This window comes from Perissodus microlepis, chromosome 3 (assembly GCF_051167445.1).
Source record: "Perissodus microlepis isolate ML-2025 ecotype Zambia chromosome 3, ASM5116744v1, whole genome shotgun sequence".
Classification (NCBI taxonomy): Eukaryota; Metazoa; Chordata; class Actinopteri; order Cichliformes; family Cichlidae; genus Perissodus; species Perissodus microlepis.
The window spans coordinates 7,063,579-7,074,811 of NC_140463.1; the positions used below are offsets into that span (position 1 = coordinate 7,063,579).

General features: G+C 42.9%; 1 protein-coding gene across 1 annotated transcript; it reads left to right on the top strand.

The window, feature by feature from the left end:
- Nucleotides 1-8,892: 8,892 nt before the first annotated feature.
- On the top strand, nucleotides 8,893-10,892 carry LOC146389655 (nuclear factor 7, brain-like). Its single transcript, XM_084922999.1, has one exon. It carries the CDS (start codon nucleotides 9,128-9,130, stop codon nucleotides 10,517-10,519), a length of 1,392 nt encoding a protein of 463 aa, XP_084779125.1. The 5' UTR covers nucleotides 8,893-9,127; the 3' UTR covers nucleotides 10,520-10,892.
- The last annotated feature ends 341 nt before the right edge of the window (nucleotides 10,893-11,233 follow it).

Consider the following 11,233-nt stretch of genomic DNA (forward strand, 5'->3'; position numbering starts at 1 on the left):
AAAAATATATGACATCCGTAGTGGTTTAGCACTACCATAGAGAATGAATGGGAAACGGTTTAGGCCGTTTAGCTAAACAATCCCAGGCTCCCGCGCGGGCGTTGTCATTTTATTATTTCTTTTATAACCCCGCCGACCACTTGGTCACAAAAGCACTCTCCGCCTGTGAGCAAAAACAAACTCCACCCCCCTCTCCCTTTCCTATTCGTCCAAAAAAGTACCATGTCGACCAATCAAAAAATGATATGGCAACGTGGCATCTAGTTGTTAAGAAATGGGGGGGAAGTTTTAGGAGTGACAGCGGAGTGGCACAAATAATTTGTGTGGCATCATATTTGATGCAGAACAGCTGATTGTTCTGTAAATAGTTTGAAATGTTTATTTAAAAACGCCTTGGCTGCATTTATAAAAAAAATAGCTGCAAAAAACTTTGTTGTTTGCCAAACTCAGTAACTTTTTTTGAAGAAGTAACTATATAATTAATTGCCCAGCATTGGTCATTACATACTGTATTTTGCAGACAGAGTTACAGGACTCTCTCCCAGACCACAGACTCTGACTCATAATGCAAGTCAGAGCTTTATAAAAAAAAAAAGAAAGAAAGTTGTGTTTTCGAAATTGGAGTTCAAGTTATTTTTACTTCCAATAGTGTTAACATACTACACAGGTCAATGACTAGATTTTTTTTTTTTTAAATTTTCATTGTAAGTGGGCTAAAGCAGTTAATTAAAAGTAGTCTAACATAAATGTAAATGCTGTAATTTAATTATTTTAATAAACCATGTAACTTGGATGGATTCGATGCTGGCGTGACCACAGTGCACTGCACACGTCTGCTGTTGCTCACAGTGGTCCAAGGGATCGCTCAGGGAGTTTGTGTGTTCGATCAGACACATGAAAAATTAGAGGGAACATTGCTCATAACCATCTGTTAAATTCTCCCAATTCTTTTGATCTTTGGGCTGAAGGAAGGACAATACTCGGTGTATAAATGCTCAATCAACAATCTTTTATTCCATACAATTCAACACTTTATGAGCATGAACCATCCGGAGGGGAGATGAGCGTGGGAGGGTGATGTCGAAGTGTCTGAGCGTTCCTCACATTCTTATAGCTTCCCCCCCCCTCCACCTAGTCATAAAACCTAAACATTCACATTCTTTCTCTCTCAGTGAGCCTAAGTTATGACCTTGGCTTCCTGTGCAGTATGTTCTGTTCTTTTCTAATCAGACAAATAAGGTGATGACTCTCTGAAAACAGTATTTATTATACCTCAGCAGTATAATGCATCATAAAACAATATCATTCATTCACAATAAATCAGCAGTCTAATGTAATACAAATCAGTTTAATAACTGTAATAGTTATCACCTCTTCTAAGTCAGGAGAATACTGCAAACTAAAACTACATAATGATTTCACAATCTTTAATTAGGGGTATAACGTGGCATAAGATAATATAATAATCTCACAATATATAACATTAACTACAGCTACTTTCAGTACCATTGATATTCATTTAGACTCTTTTTCTCCTATTGATTTTTCTGAGTTAACTTCAATAATTACTTCCTCCAAACCATCAACGTGTCTTTTAGACCCCATTCCTACAAAACTACTCAAAGAAGTCCTGCCATTAATTAATGCTTCAATCTTAAATATGATCAACCTATCTTTAATAATCGGCTATGTACCACAGGCCTTCAAGCTGGCTGTAGTTAAACCTTTACTCAAAAAGCATCTCTAGACCCAGCAGTCTTAGCTAATTATAGGCCAATCTCCAACCTTCCTTTTATATCAAGTTCCATAGGGTTCAGTGCTAGGACTAATTCTGTTTACATTATACACTCAACAAAAATATAAACGCAACACTTTTGTTTTTGCTCCCATTTTTCATGAGCTGAACTTAAAGATCTGAAACATTTTCTACATACACAAAGGACCTCTTACTATTAAATATTCTTCACAAATCTGTCTAAATCTGTGTTAGTGGGAACTTCTCGTTTTTGAGATAATCCATCCAACCTCACAGGTGTGGCATGTGCTGATTAGAAAGTATGAATATTGCACAGGTGTGCCTTAGACTGCCCAAAATAAAAGGCCACTCTGAAATATGCAGTTTGACTAAACAGCACAATGCTACAGATGTCACAGCTTTTGAGGGAGCGACTGCAGGAATGTATACCAGAGCTGTTGCCTGTGAAATGAATGTTCATTTCTCTACCATACGCCATCTTCAAAGGCGTTTCAGACAGTTTGACAGTACATCCAACCGGCCTCACAACCGCAGACCACATGTAACCACACCAGCCAAGGACCCCCACATCCAGCATGTTCTTGTTGGTGGAAAAATGCACCATGACGACCAATCAAAAAATGATATGGCGACAGGAGATTTGGTTGTTTAGGAAGAGGAGGAAGTTTTAGGAATGACGGCGAGAGAGAGAGAGAGAGAGAGAGAGAGCAGAAAAAGAGAGAGAGCGAGTTTTGAGATGTGAGAGATTTGTGACGTTTAGCGTGTTTGGAGTGTGTAGTTAATGTGTTGTCTTGTGTAGTTAGTGTGTAGTGTTGTGGATAGTTTTGCGTTGTGTGTCAGAACAATGAGGCGACTGCTGTCTCCAGGTAGAAACAGGAGTGATACACCTGCTGCTGTCAGACCTGCAGGTATCAGGCTGTGATGTTTCCTTTATAGTGGACAGAAATTATTTTTTTGGAGTGGCACAAATAATTTGTGTGGCATCTTATTGAATACAGAACAGCTGATTGTTCTGTAAATAGTTTGAAATTATTATTTAAAAAATCAAGGTAAAAGGTAAATGGATGCAAATAACTTGTTGTTTGCAAAACTTGTGCATATGATTTTAAAATTGACAATTTATATTTGCATTTAAAGTTATTAAATATTATTCATTAAATATGTTTGTGGTTGTTACAGTAAAAATATCATTTTTTCTACTCGGATTTTATGTTTTTTGTCTGATTTTAGATCAATTGTGTTAATACAGTATGTCAAAATGAAAACATAACTGTAAATTCAGACATGTGAGGTTGTGCTGAAAAGAATGACACCAAACAAGGCAAAGTAAATAGTTATTAAAGGTAAAATGTGGAGGGAAAATCAAAAGTAGTTAAAATGATCAATTATACCCTGGACCCCAGAGGGTTAAAAATTGTTTTTTTTTTAAAGTAACGCAATAGTTACTTTTCAAGTAATTAATTACTTTTAGAATATTGTAACTCAGTTACTAACTCAGTTACTTTTTTGAAGAAGTAACTAGTAACTAGTTAGTAGTTAGTAACTAGTAAGTAATTACTTTTTCAAAGTAACTTGCCCAACACTGTTGATGACCCTCCTGGTAAGATAGTCAACAATCCATGTGGACAACTGATGGTCCACTCCAACTTCTCACTTAGCACTGAGGGCTGCATTGTGTTGAAGGCACTGGAAAAATTGAAACAACAAAACAAAACATGACTTTCACAGTGCACCTGGCACTCTCCAGTTGAGAGAAGGCCCAGTGCAGCAGGTAGATGACAGCGTCATCCACCCCGATGTTCGGCTGGTAGGTAAACTGCAGTGGGTCTAGATTGCTCCCGACTAGTGAACGAAGGTGGTGCAGTATGATCCTCTCCATGGCCTTCATCAGGTGTGAAGTCAGGGCAACAGGTCTGAGGTGGTTCGGCTCGTTGGGGTGTGTTGTCTTTGGGATCGGCACAATGCAGGAGGTTTTCCACAGAATGGGGACCCTCTGCAGACTGAGACTAAGGTTAAAGATGTATGTGATAACCTCACAGAGCTAATCTGCACAGTTCCTCAAAGGTCTGGGGCTAATTCCATCTGGATCTGTAGCCACAAACTGAATCCATCTTAACACCATCTGTGTTTGAGCGGCTACATTATGTGTGATTCTTACTCTGAATCTGAATAAGTACGTGGGACCACTGTGTGCGGTAAGACCAACTCTTTACTCACTGTATTACCATCTCCCGGCATGCATTGCCAGTGTGTAACACGTAATTACACAATCAAACAATGAACACATACTGCCCATACAACAAATGTACCAGAGATGATTATGAACACCACATCTCCCCCTTTTAAACAAAAACAGAATGTTACTTTTCTCAGGACAGAACTTTCGACCAGACTACCTTTTGATTCTTTTTTTTTCTCTTTTTCAAAGCCATACAAGAACATCTGGCAAATAATCTGCATTACATTTTTGACCTTTTGTTTTTGTTTCCTTTTTTTTCCCATTTCTTTCTTCTTCTTTTTTTTTTTGACAACTCTTTTTAGATTTATTTTACTGTGCTCTACAAAACCATTGTAACACAGTTATATAACAACTTTTTTTTTCTCTCACAGATCTAACTTTTTAGGTTTAACTATTGCCCTCCCTGCCTTGGTTCTGACCACATCAGTGTTAACAGGTGTAGCAGGGATCACACTGGGTGTTTGAGGCTTCTGCAACACAGGCACATTAGCAGGTTCATGCACTGGTGAACTTAAAGGAATCAAATGCACGCGATTATGCCTCGCAGTCCCTTGTGGTAACTCCACTGTGTATGATCGGGGTGTAGAGTGATTTTGGATAACAGTGCCTGCAGTTTTGACATCAGTCACCTAAACTTGCTCTCCTGGGGACAGGCTGCATAAAGGTTTTGCGTGGTGGCGCCTGTTGAAGTTTGCCATGTCCATCATCCTCTTCTCCCTTTCCTTTTGAGCGAGCAGTGCGTCGTCCGGCAGTGTAGGCTCCAGCTGCGATGGAAGTATCAGCAGTTTGGTTCGCAGACGTCTGCCCATTAAAAGCTCTGCAGGGCTGTATCCGGACTGCAGTGGTGTAGCTCTATAGGCAAGAAGAGCTAAATAAGGATCAGCTGCTTTTTTCAGAAGATTTTTTACAGTCTGCACAGCACGTTCTGCTTCTCCATTACTTTGCGGAAACTTGGGGCTGCTTGTGATGTGTTTAAAGCCGTACGCTGCTGCGAAGTCTGTAAAGATTTGACCTGAATACTGTGGCCCATTATCAGACATGAGGACCTCTGGGATGCCATGACGGGCAAAGAAAGATTTCAGGTGAGTAATGACACATCGTTTGATTTTGTTCTGTTTAACAAAGAAATCTCAACAAATCTAGAGTGATAGTCAACAGCGAGAAGGTAGGTTTTCCCCCAGCTCGAAAAGATCTGTGCCCACTCTCTGCCATGGGTGGGCAGGATATTCTGTTGGCATAAGTGGCTCACAGTTATTGTGTCTTTCTTGAATACACGTTTTGCACTTGAGCACCATCTCAGAAATTTGTTGACTCAGCCCGGGCCACCACACTGTTTGGCGTGCACGAGCTTTACATTTTACAACACCTTGATGTCCTTCGTTTAGTTTTTCCAGCACCTCGTTTCTCATTGCTGAAGGAATAACAAGCCGTGTGTCTTTTAGCAAAAGGCCGTCTTCAACAGTGAGCGTGGCTTGGTCAGGCCAGTAATTTCGCAGTAAAGGCTCTTGTTTTGCATGTTCTGGCCAGCCTTCGGTGCACATGTCCATGACGTGAGCACACACACTGTCGCTTTTCAGTTGTTCCTTCAGTGTTTGCATATATGATGAACTGACAGGCATGTGTGCTACAGTACTGTCCACATATATGTCTGTGCTTTCCATTAGCTCTTTGTCTGACAGGTTCATTGGTTTTTTCAGAGGTGAGCGGGACAAAGTATCTGCCGTCCAGAGCGATTTCCCTGGGGCGTACTGCACAGTGTACGAGTAACGCATGAGTCTTATTCTGAATCGCTGGATCCTGGGTGGCAAGAGATCCAGAGCTTGTCCTCCCAGTAAGGAAACGAGAGGTTTGTGGTCCATTTCAAGACAAAAATGTTTACCAATCAGGAAATCACGAAAACGCTCACACGCCCATGTAGACGCCAGTGCCTCTTTTTCCACTTGTGCGTATCGTTGTTCTGTAGGAGAAAGGGACCTCGATGCATACGCCACTGGTCACCATCCTTCTTTCCACAGCTGCAAAAGAACACCTCCGAGACCATAGGATGAAGCATCTGCTGATACTTTAATGTCTCTGTTGGGGTCATACATTGCAAGCGCTTGGGGTGAGGTCAGGGCATCTCGCAATGTTTTGAAAGCTCTCGCTTGGTCAGTTCTCCAATACCATGCGTTCTTTTTGGAAAGAAGATCTCGCAGGGCTTTGTCTTTTTCAGCTAAATGGGGGATGAACTTGCCCACTTGATTCACCATGCCCAGAAAACTGCGCAACTCTGACACATTAGTTGGCTCTGTCATTTCTGTAATCGCCTCCGTTTTCTTTGGGTCAGGACTGATTCCTGTATCCGCTATGATGTGGCCCAAGAAAGCAACCTTGCTCTGGGAGAGCTCGCATTTTTCAACATTCAGCTTTATGCCTGCTTTTTCCAGTCTTTGCAGTGTAGCATGGAGATGGGAATCATGCTCCTGATGGTTACGTCCCCACACCAACACATCATCAATGTGACACACCACTCCTTCGAGACCCTCGATGACCTCCGCCATCATGCGCTGAAAGTGTTCGGGTGCTGAGTTGATCCCAAACGGTAGGCGGTTAAAGTGTAACCGCCCAAAGGGTGTGATGAAGGTGGTGAGTTTGGCAGACTCATCGGACAGGGGAATCTGCCAGAAGCCCATTTTGGCATCCAGTTTGCTAAACACTTTGGCTCCTGCGAGCATTCCGAGACTTTGTTCAACCGATGGCATCACATATTTTTCCCTGCACACATACTCATTTAGTCCGGTAAAGTCTACGCAAAGTCTCAGCCTAAGGCTGTTTTTCTTTGGAACAACAACCATGCCGGCACACCAATCTGTTGGTTCCTCAACTCGGGTAATGACACCAAGCTCTTCCATTCGTTGGAGTTCCTCCTTTACCCTTCCCATTAGAGGCAGAGGAAGCCTTCGCGGAGTTTTGAGCGAGTATGGCACAGCGTTCGGTTTGAGTTTAATGTGATAGGCCCGCTGCACTTTCCCTAGACCATTGCAAAGTTTAGGGTAAGTAGTCTTCAGAGTGTCCATTGAAACCGCGTCAACTCGCACCAGCAGGCCAAGAGCTGTAATGGCGGGCAGGCCTAGCAGTGGAGTGCTCAGGTTTCTTACAACATAGACCTTCTCTGTTGTCTGTTTTGCTCCGTAGTTGAGCTGTAGCTTTGTAAAACCAGCAACGTCCAGTGGTGTTTTTCCAGGGCCTAACAAAGGTTTTTCTGGCTGCTGGAGAACTGGTCTGTGTTCGTTAGCAAAAATCTTTGATAAGTCCGAGTCAGCTATTACATTCACATCTGCTCCAGTATCCAGTTTGAAAGTGATTTTTGCATCTTTCACTTGTATGATGGCTGTCCACGCCTGGCCGTCACTGGAAACTGAGCCTAGGAAGAAACCTTGCTCCTCTTCCTCCTCAATACTTTGCACTGTCTTGCTTTGTCTGCAGACGTGCTGGTAGTGACCTTTTTTTTCACATAAATGACATTTTGCATCATTCGCTGGGCACTCGGGTTTCGGATGTGGAGAGCCTCCGCACTTGTAGCATTTATTACTTTGTCTCTTGCTATATTGCTGTTGTGTTTTGACAGTTTTATTTTTGAACATGATGAACTTCGCTTTGTCGTGCTTTTGTATCACTCTGTCAACTGTTTTCGCATTTACTTGCATTACATTTGTTTCACTTCTCAAAGCTGACTGTTGCTTTTTGATTTCTTCTGACTGCCTGGCCATATTTATAGCTTTATCCAAGTCCAAGTCTTTTTCCATCTGCATGCGCTCAGACAGCCTCGTGTCAGCCAAGCTCACTACTATTCTGTCTCTTATCAGCTCATCGTGGAGCGGTCTGTAGTTACAGTGCTCTGCTAATGCATGCAAGGCAGTCACGAATGCAGTCTCATTCGGCTCTTGTTTGCGCATATTAAAACGTGCGCGCTCATAAACAACATTTTTCCTGACAATGAAAAAGTTGTGGAAGCTATCTCTCACTTTAGCATAGTCCCGCTGGTCTACATCACTACATAACTCGAGTCCTCTCAGGACGTCATCCGCTTCGTCTCCCATACAATATATGAGAGTGTTCACTTGATTTTCCTCCGAGCTCGCAGACAGATTACTTGCCTGACGGAATCTCTCGAAGCGACAGACCCATCTTGTCCATTCGTGTGGTTTGGAAAAATCAAAGGGCTTCGGTGGTTGGATGCTCAACGTAGCGCTGGGGGTGCTAGCCGCGGTGCTAACTCCTGCCCTCGGACAATCGTCTACGTCGTCATTCGGCAGTTCGTTTCCACCTTCCCCTTCTCCTCACACTCGGCAGATGTACGGAGTCTTACAAGTCACACAGCACTTCTGACACCATGTGTGATTCTTACTCTGAATCTGAATAAGTACGTGGGACCACTGTGTGCGGTAAGACCAACTCTTTACTCACTGTATTACCATCTCCCGGCATGCATTGCCAGTGTGTAACACGTAATTACACAATCAAACAATGAACACATACTGCCCATACAACAAATATATCAGAGACGATTATGAATACACTACACATTACACAACCATTGCTGGAACCTGACAAATAACCAGATAAAAGTCTGGAAGAAAATCTGCCAAACAGCTGCACGACTGAGTCACAATTTTCTGAGCTTCAGAAAAGGCTTTATGTTGTGACATGTGAAACTGAAATGGAGCAAAACCTGTTTTATACCTTTGATGTAAAAGAAGGATGACAGTTTAACACTGGAATTAACATACCTGAGAATCAGATGAAAAGAAACATTTAACAGAAAGGTGCCACGAAGATCCACCCATCACCTGACACACCTGGGAAAAACCAGTAAATAGGATGTTATTCAACCTCAGTAAAGAGAGACGCACAGACGATCAGACTGAGTTCAGACCAAACTAGCAGCTTCCTCTGAGTGAGTCCAGCTACAGGAGAGAAAAGTGGAAAACTCCAACACTGCTGCTTCAAGCTGCTGACGCTCCACACACTGAATGTGAGTTTGAGCAAAAACACGACTCAAAGGAAGTTTCAGTGAAGGTCGTAGAGGAGGGAGGGGAGCCAGGACTGACTGTACTTCCTGTCTGCTGTTTTCAGCTTCACTCACAGACTCAATGGCTTCCAGATCAGAGGAGGATCTCTGCTGTCCGGTCTGTCAGGAGGTCTTCAGAGATCCTGTTATTCTGTCATGTAGCCACAGCTTCTGTAAAGACTGTCTGAAGAGATGGTGGAGAGAGAGACCAACACACGAGTGTCCAGTTTGTAAAAAAAGATCTTCAAGGGAAGAACCACCTTTAAATCGAGCTTTAAAGAACCTGTGTGAGTCGTTCTTACAGGAGAGAGATCAGAGAGCTTCAGAGGCTCTCTGCAGTCTGCACTTCGAGAAACTCAAACTCTTCTGTCAGGACCATCAGCAGCCAGTGTGTGTCGTCTGCTGTGCCTCAGAAAAACACACTAGGGACAGATTCAGACCCATCGATGAAGCTGCACAACAACACAAGAAGGAACTTCAGGAAACTCTGGAGCCCTTAAAGAAGAAGTTAAAGGTTTGTGAAGAAGTTCAAGTGAAGTTTGATCAAACAGCAGAACACATTAAGGTCCAGGCCCGACACACAGAGAGGCAGATTAAGGAGCAGTTTAAGAAGCTTCACCAGTTTCTAGCAGAGGAAGAGGAGGCAAGGCTGGCTGCACTGAGGGAGGAAGAGGAGCAGAAGAGTGGGATGATGAAGGAGAAGATGGAGGCTCTGAGCAGAGAGATAGCAGCTCTTTCAGACACAGTCAGAGCCACAGAGGAGGAGCTGAGAGCTGAAGACGTCTCATTCCTGCACAACTACAAGGCTGCAGTGGAAAGAGTCCAGCGCTGCCCCCTGCTGGATGATCCACAGCTGCCCTCAGGAGCTCTGATAGACCAGGCCAAACACCTGGGCAACCTGACCTTCAACATCTGGAACAACATGAAGGACATGGTCTCCTACACTCCTCTCATCCTGGACCCAAACACTGCTCATCCAAACCTCATCCTGTCTGAAGATCTGACCAGTGTGAGTTATGGAGGAGAGAGGCAGCAGCTTCCTGATAATCCAGAGAGGTTTGATTTGTTCTGCTCTGTCCTGGGCTCTGAGGGCTTTAACTCAGGGACTCACAGCTGGGATGTTGAGGTTGGAGAGAGTACAGGGTGGGACCTGGGTGTGTTAGCAGAGTCTGTGCAGAGGAAGGGAGACAAACTGTCTGCATTATGGATAATATGGTTATATAAAGGTAAATACTTTGCATGGTCATCATCAGCTGGATCCACGACTCTCTCAGTCCAGAAGAAGCTCCAGAGGATCAGAGTGAATCTGGACTGGAACAGAGGAAAGCTGTCGTTCTCTGATCCTGATACTAACACACACATACACACCTTCACACACACTTTCACTCACAGGATGTTTCCATACATTCAGACTGAGGATGAAGTGAAGGTGTTGCCGTTGAAGGTGTCAGTGTCAGTGCAGCAGATGAGTTGAGGATGATGATATTTCTAATGTTGTTTCCTGTCAGTGAGTTGAAGCTGTTAAACTGCAGCTGTCCTCCTGCTGCCTCGTTGTTCCAAAGCTCTTTGTTTCTCTTTTAGTTCTCACTGTTTCTTTCTGTTTCTGCTGTCCACCTTTTCACATGGAAAATCATTTCACTGTTTCTCACTGAATGACTCCCCAAACTAGATTTGAAATTCTATCAAGTTTCTAATCATTACAAGTGATTCATGTTTCTATTTGATGTGTAAATGGAGATGATTTAGTTTGCTGGGATATGGACTGACATGTGTTGAATGGGAGGAGCAGTTTGTTGTTGTCTTCTTGTCTGTTTATGACAACAATAAATATATTGTTGAAACAATGATTCATGTTTAACTCCATATATGAAATGTTTCTGATCTTTGAATTCTGTTTGATTAAAGACTTTCTTCATGACACAAATGAGATTTCAGTGTATTAATAGAACTAAATAAGATCAGAGTTGAAAGTATTGTGTACGTGCTTCACTGTCAGTATCTTCAGGGGGATTCAAAGTCATGAGATAAAGTAGTGAAATCAACCATATTCACACGAAGGATGACACTGGATCAGGTTGTACAGTTTTATACCCGAGCAACAGCAAGTATTATTATGACTATCTTCTTCCAGAAGCGACATGGCAGTCTCCCTACAGGTCTTCTCTCCATTCACGTCCGACCTTGCCTT

What these genes read in the sequence shown, in the direction of transcription:
- LOC146389655 (XM_084922999.1), top strand. Translation starts at nt 9,128, where the DNA reads ATGGCTTCCAGATCAGAGGAGGATCTCTGCTGTCCGGTCTGTCAGGAG.